The sequence below is a fragment of the Hoplias malabaricus genome, chromosome 3 (genome assembly GCF_029633855.1).
Source record: "Hoplias malabaricus isolate fHopMal1 chromosome 3, fHopMal1.hap1, whole genome shotgun sequence".
In the NCBI taxonomy this organism is placed as follows: domain Eukaryota; kingdom Metazoa; phylum Chordata; class Actinopteri; order Characiformes; family Erythrinidae; genus Hoplias; species Hoplias malabaricus.
In genome coordinates, this window is record NC_089802.1 from 68,611,032 (window position 1) to 68,626,092 (window position 15,061).

Below are 15,061 nucleotides of genomic sequence, written 5' to 3' on the forward strand. Positions count from 1 at the left end.
ACCCTACCTACATTTGGCCTTAAATGAGGTAATTGAGTTAGTCTATGGGACAAATATCAGGTATTGTAGAACAAATCTGCGCCAAATTAATATTTTACCCATGCCTGGTCCACAAAACACATACCATTTTCCAAGTCAAGCTCATCATGATGTATTTTGCCCATGTCCGGCCCATTTGACAACTTCTGCAAGTGAGCTGTAAGTGCCAAAAAAGAGACAGATTAGGTCCAAATGTGACTGCTATCTGAGCAGAATTGTGTGACTGGGAGAGTCCTAGCTAATGGGTAAATTTTACACCGACTAATTGGAGCAATTTTGGTATTTTTGACAGTTTAGCAAACTGGCCTAGACTCTGGAGTAAAGAAAAGGTTGTAAGAGATGAGCAATCATGTTTACATTTTTTGTCTTAGCTGGGCTCTAGGCTTTTTTGGAAATCTTCCCTGTGATATTGTGCATTTTGAATGCAGTAAGAACATAACAGAAAAATTACAGCAAACTGGTAATGAAAATATGTTTTATTATGTTTTTGCAGGGTGGACCTCTAATTACAAGATGAAGTGGAAGTAGTGGACAGCCCACGGGATGGCTGCCATAGTTTGCAATGAGACAAGAAACAGTGGACAGGAGCCCCAGCTCATCTATGCCATCACTCTGCCTCTGTCCACGGTCATCATTTTGGCTAATCTGATAATCATCTTGGGCATCGCTTGTAGCCGCCAGCTCCATAACCCATCTAACTACATGTACCTGAGCCTGCTTGTGGCTGACCTGTGTATGGGCATTGCCTTGCCGTTCATACCCTGGATGAGCCTTGTCCGGCCTCTCAGCTTCTCCTCCTGCCTGCTGGTTCACATCTTCCCCAACTTCCTATTTCTGGCTTTCATTTTCAACCTGGTCCTGGTGCACTATGAGCGCTACCTGAGCATTGTCTGCCCACTGGTGCCAGGACACTTCTGGTCTCGCAGCCGCTTTATCCCAGCCTTGTTGGCTGTATGGCTGCTGCCTCTGCTTTATGCACTTCTGCCTGCTTTTGGCTGGAATAACTGGGAGGTACATGGCCGGGTAACCAACAAAACAGTCCACTCTAGCTATCCCATGACTATGCCTAAAGACAACTGTTGTACATACCGTAGTGTCTTTCCAGACACCTTCATCTACCTAGAGGTTTGTGGCTTGCTAGTACCAGCCATGCTGTCCATAGCCGTTATGACCGGTCGGGTGCTGTGGATCACGCGAGGTCAAATAAGGCACATCCAACGGCAGCAGAGTGCAGTGACCACTGCAGAAAGGCGACGTAAGATGGAGATACGTTATGCTCGCTGTGTGGCCACTGTTTCCCTTTCCTTCCTGGCCTGTTGGTTGCCCTACATTGTCTACACACATATATGCATGGCCTTCCTGCTGAGCCGCGAGGCACGGGTCAACCATACTGGCCACATTGTACTGTCTGGCACTGGCGTAGGCGGCATGGCCGCAATGCCAATCCTTTTGGGTCTTGCTAACAGGCAGTACACTGAACCTGCCAGAAGTCTTTTACGCAAGCTGTGGCACCGATGGCATATAACACAAAGACAAAGCGATGTTGTTAACCTTCGGGTTTTTCACAGTAATACTGGGGACTGGTAGAGGATTAATAAAACTGGATTACTGGATATTATCGTATTTATAAACAGAAGGATCTGCAAGTTTATATGAAAATCATTTCTTGACTTTAATTGTTCTCAGGTCTTCTGTATTAAACTGAAGAAATTGAAGGTAAAATATTTGGTGCACTGTATGGCACTTACCGCTGAATAAATCCAACCCAAAACTGCCAAATCATCTTAGATTTCCACAAAATTACCTTTATATGAGAAGGGGAAAAAACATAACTTTAAATGGAAGTCAGTATAAAATGATTTTATTCCAGTGGTTTGGGAGCATTTCTACTGGTCAATTCATCATTCAAATTTCACACAATGTGAAGGACAGCTGCTGTATTCAAATGATGTCATAAACTAAAATTTAACAGCAAACAGATATGTACTTGATTTATTTTATTTTGGACAGTGACGATATATGATTTCAATGAAAGCATGAAAACAAAACTCCATACCTACTCACACAGCCTTTATACTTCCATCAGTTTAGCTGTAGTTTAACACAGTGGTCTCTGATAGACAGTGTAGAGTAAAACTTCAATGTAATATCATATAGGGAAAAGCTAAATCCCGTTAGCGACTGATTCTGTCTCATTTTCATTCGAGTGTTATGTATGCTAACTGGAGCAGGTTTTGAGTAAATCTGAACCAGATAGAGTTTTATGAGCTTAAACTGTCTGTTTAGTCAAGAAAACTGTTGTGAAATGTAATCATTAACTATTATTAGCTTGTTGCTAACACATAAGTGAAAACCCCTTTAGCAGCAGCGGACACTCAGACACAGGCTCTTAATCTGCTTAGTCTGCTTTGAGAATTGCTTTGTAATGACATTCTTGTCCAGAACATTCTCATGACTTCTGGTCTCGCAGCCGCTTTATCCCGACCCTGACTGTATCTGGTTGTTTAGGGTAAATCATTTTAAAATCTAAACATGTATCATCTCTATGCTAGGTTCCATTGGGCAGGTTAATCTCAGACACATCTGGGACTCCACAGCACTTCTCCTGACATAACATCTAGTAACACAACTGCCCTGGTTATTTCTTCTCATCCGACTAATTACTAATATAATACTCAGTAATTATTAGAATAGGTACTAATAATTACTCTACTATTAGAAGATGGATGGTGTCCACAAACCTTATTGATTTCACTCAGTCAGCACATTATTGTCCTCCAGTAACTCATTACAGAGCCAGGCGACAGCTTTACTTCCTCACTGAAAGAAAGAAAGAAAGAAAGAAAGAAAGAAAGACAGTTTAAAAAGATATTCTTTTAATCATCTTTTACATTTTAAATTCTAATCATTGTTTATCGTTAAATCATCTGTAACATTAAGACAGGTGGTGATAGCAGTGGTCATCAACATACAAAATCAACACTGAAATCAAGGAGCTAACACATCATGCAGTGACTTTTGCTTTTTCTAAACTCTTGACACGTGTGTTTCTAAGAGCAAAGAGAACTCATATGATCTTTATTTTAAGCCAGCTTTAGGTCCTCTCATTGCTGAGACAATTTAATTTCCAACTGTGGAAGCACAGCTTGTATAACCTCAATAGAGTAACACTGCCAATAGAATGGCAAGCTGCATGAGTCAAATGTTGATGAGAGTGGCATGAATCCTCAAGGTTTTTTGTGAAGCAGTGGAGTGGCTTTTGTGATCCAGAACTACTCATTCAACATGACTTAGGATCATGCACCTGAAAGCAATTCAATCCTCAAAGCAAGGTGTAGACGCTTTTACTGCAGCAAACAGGAGGCAATGTCCCTGAAACCTTTTGTACTTCATCTTTAAAATACCTTCTAAAGGGGTATTGTTCTCTGGTCTGGTAACTACAGAGACAAAAATATATAAAACACAGTTCTTAAACGCTGTGTCCACTCTGTTAAACTCACTTACCTCGTTGGTCCACCTTGTAGATGTAAAGTCAGAGACAGTAGCTCATCTGTTGCGGCACTGTTTGTATTGATCGTCCTCTAGTCCTTCATCAGTGGACATGGAACCATGCTCACAGGACGCTGTTGGCTGTATGTTTTTGGTTTGTGGACTATTCTCAGTCCAGCAGTGACATTAATGTCTTTAAAAGCTCCAGCAGCACTGCTGTATCTGATCCACCTGTACCAGCACAAGACACACTAACACATCACCAAGGCGGTTTGAGGTTGTTGATGGTAAAGAGTAAGGTAGGACTGTAAATCAAGCGTGGAGTGTGGTGGATCTGGGATGCCAGACTTCACTGTTGAGCCTTTTGGAGGTATCCTTAATTCAGCGAAACACCAAAAGGGGAGGTGCCTACCTGATGACCCCTGGGAAGAGTTAGTGATGCAGTTGGTGCTGGGCTCAATGAGTAACTGTAGTTCTTAAGGATAGCTGTTTGCTGATCAGATCTTAAACGCCCACAGCAACCCTAGTGAGTAGGTGTAGGATACTATTAAACATTTCTAAATGTAGCTGGTTGCTGATCGGCTCGTAAATGGCACCAGCAACCTTAGTGTTGAGGTGTAAGAACAATTTTGTGGCTGCAGGTAAAAAGAGAGTGTGGTGGATCCTATGTGAAGCTCTACTAATGATCTGCATTCTGTTCTAAATAAAGTCAGAACATGTTTTTTCCCCCCTCCAAAGTGTTCATGAGCCCAAAACACTGAAACTGAGTAATGGCTTGTTCATTCTTTGTGACGTTAAAGTCCAGTAACATCTGCTTTTTTTTGTAATCTATTTTACAACGCAAACTGAAATACTGCAAAATTTGTGTGGAGAGTGCATCACAAGCCAGACGTTTTATATTTATAGTCATGAGTGTGAGTGTGAAGTCGGGGTGTGAGGTAGGATTGGATGTCGTCCCGGACATTTTGCTCCTCAAAGTTTCATCTTCATCATTTCACTTTGTTCCAGATCACAACTCCATCTGCTGAGGGCCAAGTGCAAACAACTCTGTCTCTAAAATCTAAAAACGTTTTAAAACTACCGCTACAGGAATGCAGCTCCTGAGCTTCCCCCATCACCTTCCTAATCATGAACTAGTGCCTGGGCCTCCAGTCTAGTAAAAAATATATATATAGATATATTTTTAAGAAAGTCAGCTGTGGTAGTGTTTCTAGGAAACACAGTATTCCTATTCTGTTTCAGAGTGAGAAAGACCAGGACCTACACCTTGAGATCACTGCTTACATAAAAGGAACAAAAAAAGACAAACAGCAGTTCGGTGAACACAAAAAGCTGAGTTTATTCTTCCAAGGATATAAAAGTATTTATGGGCTTTACATTCACAAAAGCAGACTGAAAAAGACAGGGTGCAGTAACGAGGCATCACCAGTGGCTCTCCTGACATCCAGACTCAAGAATACAGACATGTAAAATAGTGATAATCAGACAGTGCTTCTTATTTTTTGTGTGTAATTATATTAGCACACAATGTGATCACAGTATGTAGTTGGAACGTATTTATTAAAACACGTTAGTAAATGAATGAGGTAATAATGCTTTTATTTGAATATTTAATATGAACAATTCATTCAGATTGATTAGGAATCTCATTGGCTCAGGGTGGAGTGTATGTCTATTGTGGCAACAAGCAGAATCCTTACAGAAGCTGTGAAGTCTCAGAAACCACATGCCCATTCTTGACTTCGATTCTTATTATCAGGACCTTTTTGGCTTTGTCAGGAGAGTCGACTTGTGAAGGTTCCTCCTTGGACTGGAACTCGGGGGCCTTGACGTCTGCGTAAGCAAGTACGGGGGATGTTTGGTTTGATTTTAGAAATCTGAGCAAAAGATGAGACAAGTTTACTTTAGCATGACAGTTGGATGACACAGTCTATGCCCCTGAAGTGTGACACCGCAGAGTGAATGTGATATCACTAATGTTTGGAAGTGAATGCATGTGTTGTAAGGTAATAAAAATATTGTAAGAAAAGAAAAGGTCCAATTCTTACCACGCTGATCACGCTGATGCTCAGCCAATCTGTACGGGACACAAATTTAGAAAATGAAAACATGGGTCAGGTAGACTGTATAGAACAGAGGAAGAAGACTGAGAATGGAGCACAGTTTGGCATTTTCTTTGCTGTAATACACTGGTTCCCACACATTCTCTGTAGTACCCCCTTTTGTAAACATGAATATCAGTACACATCTTTTTTTTGTTTGTTTGTTTTGGAATATATTTTGAAAATTGCAATTTCTTATTAAACAGAACAATTTAAAGTGATAAATGTCCTTTACAAGTGAATTATTGCCATGCTGCGCCCCCCTGCAACAGCGCAGAGGCCTCCCTGAGGGTGAGTGCCCCCCATTTTGGGAACCACTATTGAAATACATAGACTACACTTGGCCTTTCATGGCTAATACCTGGTGTAGACCATTAATAAAGACACTAAAACTCTACTGGACAATGAAAGACCTATTCAAAAGCCAACGTTGTCCTTGTTCCACGCTTTTATTTAAGCTACTGTACCTCATCTCCTCTCCTTCCAGAAGCTTCCTGTAGGTAGCGATCTCAATGTCCAAAGCCAGCTTGAGGTTCATGAGCTCTTGATACTCGCGCACCTGCTGCGCCATCAGTTGCTTGTCCCTACGTAGTGCATCCTCCAATTGAGCAATCTGCTCCCGAGTATTTTCCAGAGTTTGCTGTCCATCCAGTTCTGAGTTCTTTATGTCTTCCTCCAGATGGGCTTTCTGCACAGGACATGCAAGAAGAGATAAAAAAGAAAAAGAAAATTAATATCAAGTCTGTGATGTGAATATTACAATTAAATATAAATAATGAATCGTATTCTTGTAGCGATGCACTATAGGGAATGTCTGCAATCGTGGAAAATGCTGTTCTCTCTGGTTTGTTTACGTTCAGAAGCTCAGCGTCTGTTTGTACGTGGCAGATGTACTTGGATGGTTCTAAATCAGAAATAATTAACAGGCACTGGAAAATAAAAGGTGTTGGTAAATGTTGTTCTACCTTCCTCTTGAGTGCTTCAGCCTCTGAAAGGAGTCTCTGAATGCTTCTCTGGATTTCGGTAATTTCTCTTCTGATTGTTTTCACATCTTCTTCATGCTTCTCTGCTTTCGACACCATGTCATCCATCTATGGAATCACACAACATACATTCAATCCATTGTCATTAACCGCTTATCCAGTTCAGGGTTGCGGTGGGTCCAGAGCCTACCCGGAATCACTTGGCGCAAGGCAGGAACACACCATGCCATTAGAATGGAGTAAAAGCTGTAAATCTCAATACATAGCAGGCCCAAAATATGTGATTGTAGTGCATGACCTGTCTCAGTGAGTGCATGATCATAAATTCACCGACCTTCCTCCTGTTCCACTGCTCGGCCTCCTCTCGGCTGCGAGAAGCCATTTCCTCATACTGGGTCTTAACTGTCTGCAGGATCTCATCCATGTCCAGATTACGACTGTTGCCGGCCTTCAACACAATTGTCTCATTGCGGATCAGAGACTGCAGTTCCTTTATCTCCTGTTGCAAAATCAGAGAACACTCAGTAAATACATGGCACAAAACAAACGGTGAATGCAAATCAGTACTGAAGCTGTTTGGCAACATATGGTCTCTATAGTGGCACTGACTTCCTCAAATCCACGCCTTAAGAAGTCAAGCTCCTTGACGATGTCCTCCAGATCCAGCTCCAGCTTCACCCTCTGCAGATAGCCATCATCTAAATCCTGTAGAACAGAGACACAAGAGCTCTCACTGTAACATCAAGCAGGGAGGCACCAAGAGTCTTGAAATTAAGTATTGGTATGGGACCTTTTACCTTCTTATTCAGAACAAATTCATTTTCCAGGTCAGTCTTCTTCTGGATTTCATCCTCGTATCTGTCAAACAGACAATTTGCTTAGAGGACAGTGTAGAGCAAAAAAGATGCTAAGCCCTGGAGGTTGCGCTGATCTTGTGACCATGGGAAGAAAACAGTGTTCACACTGAGAGGAAACAGACTAAGCTGCGGAAGCACTGGCTGGATGGATGGCTTCAATGATGGCCTGCTTTGGAACGCATACCAGAGTGTTTCTGCATCCAACCCCTCCTTACATGGCTCACTGGACAGCAGCTGTTTACGTAAATGCTACTTATGATCATGTCTCTGTAAAGTTATTAAGGTGGAGAAAATAAACTTCTGGACAAGGGAGTATCAAAGCTCCCTGTTGCAGATTGTGTCATAGAAAGTAGGCTTTTGAATCCTCAAGATTAAGTTCAACTGAGATCTTACTAAAGCTTAAATAAACAGCCTATATCTGTCAAAATTTTGAGTTTTTCTTTCCGTCAAGAAACCATTAGTATTCTTGCTACTCCCACATGTATCTGTGTACTGCACATACCTCTGCCGGGATCTTTCTACATCATTTTGTGTCTTTGCCAGCTCGTTATTTAATTTCTGCTGGTCCCGGTCAAGTGCATCAATCAGCTTCTTCAGATCTTCTTTTGTTTCTTTCACAATGTCATCTATGTTCCCCTTGTAGCTGTCCTGCTCCAGTAGAATTCTCAGCCGGGTTTCTAGGACTTGTTTTGTTTCCTCTAGATTGCGAACCTAAGACAGAGTTTCAATGTCAGTGTATTTACTATCAGTATCGTTACAAATATAATATCACGTATCAGAGGTAGGGCGTCACGGTGGCACTGCAGGTATTGTCGCAGTCACACAGCTCCAGGGGCCTGGAGGTTGTGGGTTCAATTTCCACTCCGGGTGACTGTCTGTGAGGAGTTGGTGTGTTCTCCCTGTGTCTGCGTGGGTTTCCTCCCACAGTCCAAAAACACACGTTACAGGTGGATTGGCGACTCAAAAAAAAAAGTGTCCACAGGTATGTGTGTGTGTGTTGCCCTGTGAAGGACTGGCGCCCCCTCCAGGGTGTGTTCCTGCCTTGCGCCCAATGATTCCAGGAAGGCTCTGGACCCACCGCGACCCTGAATTGGATAAGCGCTTACAGATAATGAATGAATGAATGAATATCAGAGGTATGAAAATAAATGTACAATATTTAACATCATGTCATTTAGAGATCAATTTTAAAACGTGAATTAGCTAATTGTTTAAAGTTACATTTTAAGACAAAGCCCTTATAATTTGGCCAGTCATAGAAAACAGACCGAAGCTGTATTCATTCATTCATTGTCTGCAACCGCTTATCCAATTCAGGAGTCTACCTGGAATCACAGGGCGCAAGGTGGGCACACACTCTGGAGGGGGCGCCAGTACTTCACAGGGTGACACTCACTCACACACTCACACTTACGGACACTTTTGATTCACCAATCCACCTACCAACGTGTGTTTTTGGACAGTGGGAGGAAAGCGGATCACCCGGAGGAAACCCACGCAGACACAGAGAGAACACACCAAACTCCTCACAAACAGTCACCCGGAGTGGGATCGGAACTCACGAACACAGGATCCTGGAGCTGTGTGACAACGACACTACCTGCTGTGCCACTTTGCCGCACCAAGCTATATTATTAATACTAATAAAACAAGCCAAAGGTGTTTTCTGACAGCCATTACTATAGACCCTTCACTACATATCAATACTATTTTACATGTTTTTACACATTATTTTACAGGTAGGTGGCCCTTTTTAAAGAGCTCAAAGACAACTGAAAAACAATTTTGCTTTCTTTCTGTCACAGTAAATTAAAGGGGCCACATTATTTCCCACAATTCAACACAGATCCCTGGGGTCTTAATGAAAGGTATGTGACATGCTTTGGTCAAAATACCACAAGGATCAAATAAAACATGAATATTCGAATACAGATCTTTTAAATAATATTCCTCCTTTAAATTTAATAGTAAAAACAGGGTGTTATGAATGAACTGCGTTAGTATTTTGCAGCGGGTTAGCTCCCCATTCATTTTAAAGCTATAATGAGGGTTTCAGTCTGGAATGCTTTATTTCTAAAGGGAGGCTAGAAAATTGTTAAGTAAAGAAATGATACACATAAATCTGTATGAATATGATATGTACACTCCTAGAAAAAATGCCAGTCAAATGTAGGAGATGGACCTTTTGGTAGGAACATTAAGGCAGCTGACAAAACAAAGGTTTGAAGTGGGGGACAGATGGTGGTGATGTTTTATATGATAGCGGCATCTAGTGTTTAAATATAAAACTACACGCTTGTTAATCTATAGAAGCCCCCCGCGTCTTCTCACTTAATCAAGTCAGTCCAAGAGACGCTGAAAACAAAGAAACAGAACTATACATCCATCAGACACAAGTTTAAAACCACTGACATCTTGTTACAATGGGACTGGTCAGGTATCACCAGCAAGTGAACAGTCAGTTTTAGTTAATGTGTTGGAAGCATGAAAAATTTGTGTTACAGTAGCACGGCTATGAGATCAGACCAGACCATCTAGCCTTCCCTCCCCTTGATAATACATGTGATTAATATCACTTCTCCTTGGTTCTAATCTTCCGGCTGATCTCTCATGTGTAATTAATTATGCTCCAACTCGGTTTCCTGGAATTTTGGTGAAACAGAGTTGAAAAGAACTGATCATTAGAATAAGAACTAGGCTTGGGTTTGCTCACCTTGTCAATGAAGGCCACAAACTTGTCATTGAGTCCGACCATCTGATCTTTCTCCTTGGTCTTGACTTGCTGGTCCTCAGGGTCCATTTTAGAGACCGGTGAGTTCAGCAGCGTGTCCACTCGGTCGGAAGGGACACTTGGGTAGCCTCTGGATGAAGCGGGTGAGTAAGACTGGGTGCTGAAGCCGGTGTTGTTTCTCTTAGCCATACTGCTGAGACGAGGATTGCTGTAAGAAAAGAGGAGAAGATCTGCAAAAGAACACAGAGCGGTAAGGTGTATTTGAAGGGTTAGCAAGGCCCTCCCACACTGAATTATGTTTACTGTGGAAAATGTGGAGAGGATGGGAATAGAACCTGTTTTTTCAGCTTAAAAACCTGTTGAACGTGTGCGTGGGCGTCATTTGTCCAATGGCATCCGCAGGCATCAGATAGAGTTCTGTATAAAATCATCTACCCCAGGGCACAGGAGCTAACAGAGCTTTTTAGAAGCCAGAGGTTCAGGCTGCCTTTCTTTGCTTTCTGTCACTTCAGTACAGGTGAGCAGTAATTACTTCTTTGTACTCTGTCCCGTGTAGAATTTACACTTCTTTGAATATTTACAAGACTAATTCTATTTAGGAATATTTTTGAAAATAGGAATCTGTTTTATTTCATATTTATTTGATAATTCTCTGTTAATATAAGGTTTCGTATCACTGTATTCTGTTGAACTACGCATTTAAAAATAATGGTGCTTCAAAGGATACTTTGAATGATTTAATAGAAAAAAGACTTGTTTTGGCGACGTTTAAAAATGGAAAGAAACTTTTAAATATTCATAGAACTTTTAAATAGTTCTTTACCAGTTTAAAGTTATTAGGAAAAATTGTTATGTATCGAACCAAAAATGGATCTTCTATTGTATTGCTTAAAGAACCCATGTTGTAGCATGCTTATTTTTAAGAGTGTATTTCCTGTTTATCTCATCTTTCACTTTTGGGCTTAGCCATTTATTGTCTGCGGAAAATTGACTCACATTAAAGACTGATTTTGACTTGATTGGTATTTATCAGTGGTATTTTAAACATCAGTAAGAATCCTTGGGCTAGTCTTCTAACACTTCAGTAGCCAAACACCATAAAAATCGGGGTCATTTCATGCAGCTTTGTACTGTATATCCTTCTCCTCAAACTTACCCCTCAGCCCTGCAGCAACATGCCTCACAACAGTGCCAGCAGTATGTTTGGTGGAGCTGGTGGTCGGGATTCTCGGGCCTCAGTGTCCAATCTCCAAAACTTGAGGAAAGCTCTGCGGCCCGAGAGCCTGCGGCCTGAGAGCAAGCAGCAGCAACCACAGCAGTCGCAGCCTCTGAACAACACAGCACCTGCCCCTGTACCTGCTGACGACAAGAAGACCATGGTGGACCTGAACAACCGCCTCTCTGGATACTTAGGACGAGTGAAGGAACTGGAGAAGTCCAACCAAGATCTGGAGGACAAGATCAGAGACATCCTGGAAAAGAGAGGACAGACAGTTGACCGTGACTGGGATGAGATTGAGAAGCCACTGGCTGACCTCAGGAAGCAGGTGAGGAATGAACTGACAGTTTTAAACTGATTTAAATAATTTAATTAAATAAAATTGTATTAATTACTAACATTAATTAATTAATTCCCAGTCAGTGGGTGACTTGAGGTGAGAGGTTTTTTTTTTCAAGGAAATGTAAATCTCTTACTATTCTCATGTTTGTAGATCAGAGACAAGACCATGGAAAATGCCGCTATTTTACTGCAAATTGACAACAGCAAACTGGCGGATGATGACTTCAAAAACAAGTAAGAGACATCTTTCTTTCACTGTTTTCTATCTTTGTGGTGAAAGACATTAACGTTTAATAGCAACAACAAAGCTTTTTTTTTTTTTTTAATATATATCCGGGTTCTATAACCATTAGGATTCGAGGCTTGTCACACTGCTGCGGAAAATAGGGTGACCAGACGTCCTCTTTTTTAGACTTAAAAAATGTCCGGGCGGAATTTCACAAACGTCCGGGATTTTGTTTTTTTAGGAGCTTACATAGAATTTCGAGAAGCGTTTCGTTCACAAACTAGTCCCGCCCTCCCCTACTCCGATTGGTTCGCTTGAGTGAGAAGGGGGCGTGTGAAGTAGCCTAAAATCTTTGGATTGGGCAGTCTGACTGTAGCGCTACCGTGATTGGTCGATAACGTTTGTAGTCTTTAGTTACGTCAGGCAAAGCTCATGTAGCGATACCCACCCTCATCTCGAGCAGCTATGCCGAAACGTAAATTTAAGTTCTCGGATGAATTAAAAAAGAAATGCCCATGTTTTGTGTAGCAAATAAAGGTGTAAAGGACCTAACAGCACACCATCTCAGATCTGGTCACCCTACGGAAAATAACGAAAACATACAAGAAAAGGCTCGTTTACCGTGTTTTGGCCTCTTTAAATTACCATCTTCTTTGCGTTAAAACGGAGGTAAACAGACTTTTTTTTGTCTCTTTTGCGGTTTCTTTGACAGGCTGGAGGTGGAACGTTTTGCGCGCCAGAACCTGGAGCACGAGGTGTCGGAACTGAAGAGAACTATCGACGACTCGCAGATCGTGCGTCTCAACGTTGAGAGCGAGATCGAGTCATTGAAAGAGGAGCTGGCTTACCTCCAGAAGGACCACCGCGATGTACTATTACCTTCTGACTTATTTCACCTGAGTTTAACCTTTCTGCTAACCTGCCCCTGCTACTGCTTACTTTTGTAGCCCCAAAAAGTCTTAAATACCCACAAGTTCAAATAAACCTATCACGAGTAACGCTATACCCAGGAAACATTTAGCCGTTGATTCAACGTTGAAATAACGTAATGACTGCCGTCTAATCAACGTTCTCTTAAGGTTGAAAATGAAAGTTGAAAAGACGTCCAAACACAGACATTGAAAAGACGACTATTAGACGAATTTTGGACGTCCATAGACGTTATTAATTGGTCACCACTTAACTAAATTATTAAGATCCATTGACGTTTAAAATATGTCCTTGACGGACAGACTACTTTTAGACCTATTTTGAACGTCCAGGGACGTTCCTTGTTTACTGGGTAGTCCTGTTCATGTAAATGAATTTAAATGCACTTAAATATTTAACGAATATATAAACAATGTTCTCTTTGTACAAATCTAAAGGAGGTTGCTTTGCTGAAGGAGAAAATCAAGGACTGCAGTGTGAATGTGGAAGCAGATTCCTCTCAGTCCAACCTGAGTGAAACCATCAATAAGATCCGTGGTCAGTATGAAAAGCTGGCCAGCAAGAACCGTGAGGATACCAATGAGTGGTACAAAAACAAGGTAAACTTTAAGGAGTTTAAAGACAGCAAGCTCTACTGTTAATCCAGTTCCAGCACTTTCTGAGACACTTTTTCATCCCTTTTTTACAGTTTGAAAACATTAAAGTGGAGGTAGCAAGGAACACAGAGGCTCTACAGTCCAGCAGGACCGAAATTAATGAGCTTCGCAGAGTGAAACAGATGCGAGAGATTGACATTCAGGCTTTACAGAAAACGGTAACTTCCATTTTTTCATAGAATATAGGTAGTAATGGAGAGTTTTTGTCACAATACAGTAGAGACAAGGTGCAATAAAAGATTCAACCATCACAAATACTGGGATGTGAGCAGTAGTAACAACATGCTTAACAAAAGATAGTAATTCTAAACTCTTCTCAGTACTCCTGTAGACTCAGTGGTGCATATCAAATAGTGATATCATGTTCATTTTAAAATACTGTATGTGTCTCTGTTATTGAGGATGTCACTTGTATGTATGTATTGAATGTATTTGAATAACTCTTTCTATAGATCCAGTCTTTGGAGGAAACCCTGAAGGATTCAAATGGTCGGTACGGGCGTGAAATGTCCCGTCTGAACCGGATCATCCAGCAGCTTGAGGCTGAGCTGACTAAAGTCAGAAACAATATCGAACGTCAGTCTGAAGACTACCAGGCCCTGCTCAACATCAAGATGAAGCTTGAGGCTGAGATTGAAGGCTACCGCAAGCTTATTGGAGGAATCGAGGATGGGTGAGGATAAAAGAGATTTGAAGGGCATTTTTGTGTGCCTTTTAGAACTTCTTCAGGAGAATGCAGGGGATTGTTAGAGGTATAATCCTGTGAATTCTGGTTTCCTTGAGTTGCAAATGTAGTGAAAACAGGTGATGGTTTTACCTTCCTTTCCTTTCACAGAGTGGAGTTTTCCTTAGAGCAGGCTTTACAGAAGAGTAATGGTGAGTTGGTAGAATAGACTAATGAGGCTTCTTTCCTTGCAATAGGCATGATTACTCTTCCAAAAGTCATTGGAAGACTAATGATGCTTTTGTGAAGCATGCAACATACTAACCCAGATCATAACTCGTGTTCCATTATTACTATTTTGTGGCATTATATGTTTACATAAATAAATTGATTTTCATGTCCCTATTTTCTTGTCCCACAGAGTCCTCTAAGGCACAACATTAGACCACAACCGTCTGCAGTCAGTCCAGTAATGTCCAGAACTGACCAGATGAAGAGAGCTCTGCTTCTTTCTTTGATGTAACATGTTTTCAGATCTGAAAGTGTCAATGAAAAATACAGACATTAATATATAGAGAGGTCTGTGGCAATAAAATAAAGTACATTATCACATACTTGCCTTATTGTCTTCTGATTTTTTTCTTGAGTTTGTGATTGGCTTAAGACAGTCTACTGGTAACAATAGTTAGGAGTCAGTGAGGACTTCAGTGTAGAGGCAGCTTCAATAATGAGAATAAAGGAATAATTCTAGCCAGGTCTTCCTTGTAAAAGATTAGTGATCTTAATGAGGCTAACCTGGTTAAATAAAGGTAAAAAACCTATA

At 41.2% G+C, this 15,061-nt stretch overlaps 3 protein-coding genes across 4 annotated transcripts; 2 read left to right on the top strand and 1 right to left on the bottom strand.

Annotated features, from left to right (window-relative positions):
• Window positions 1-582: 582 nt before the first annotated feature.
• On the top strand, window positions 583-1,626 carry LOC136691499 (G-protein coupled bile acid receptor 1). The gene has a single exon (XM_066664058.1). The coding sequence runs from the start codon at window positions 583-585 to the stop codon at window positions 1,624-1,626; it is 1,044 nt and encodes a 347-aa protein (XP_066520155.1).
• Window positions 1,627-4,851: 3,225 nt separating this feature from the next.
• Window positions 4,852-10,423, bottom strand: LOC136692412 (keratin, type II cytoskeletal 8-like). The gene is made up of 9 exons (XM_066665790.1): window positions 10,184-10,423; window positions 7,973-8,181; window positions 7,411-7,471; window positions 7,223-7,318; window positions 6,948-7,112; window positions 6,596-6,721; window positions 6,098-6,318; window positions 5,577-5,605; window positions 4,852-5,405 (listed from the first exon to the last, which is right to left on the bottom strand). Exons 1-9 carry the CDS (start codon window positions 10,388-10,390, stop codon window positions 5,398-5,400), a joined length of 1,122 nt encoding a protein of 373 aa, XP_066521887.1. The 5' UTR covers window positions 10,391-10,423; the 3' UTR covers window positions 4,852-5,397.
• A 169-nt stretch (window positions 10,424-10,592) lies between these two features.
• LOC136692440 (keratin, type I cytoskeletal 18-like) lies at window positions 10,593-14,845 on the top strand. Of its 2 annotated transcripts, XM_066665847.1 has the most exons (9): window positions 10,593-10,718; window positions 11,365-11,748; window positions 11,914-11,996; window positions 12,701-12,857; window positions 13,356-13,517; window positions 13,607-13,732; window positions 14,027-14,247; window positions 14,410-14,450; window positions 14,660-14,845. In XM_066665847.1, exons 2-9 carry the CDS (start codon window positions 11,377-11,379, stop codon window positions 14,680-14,682), a joined length of 1,185 nt encoding a protein of 394 aa, XP_066521944.1. In that variant the 5' UTR covers window positions 10,593-10,718; window positions 11,365-11,376; the 3' UTR covers window positions 14,683-14,845. The 2 variants fall into 2 exon arrangements, with proteins under 2 accessions (XP_066521944.1, XP_066521945.1); XM_066665848.1 differs by lacking the exon at window positions 14,410-14,450.
• The last annotated feature ends 216 nt before the right edge of the window (window positions 14,846-15,061 follow it).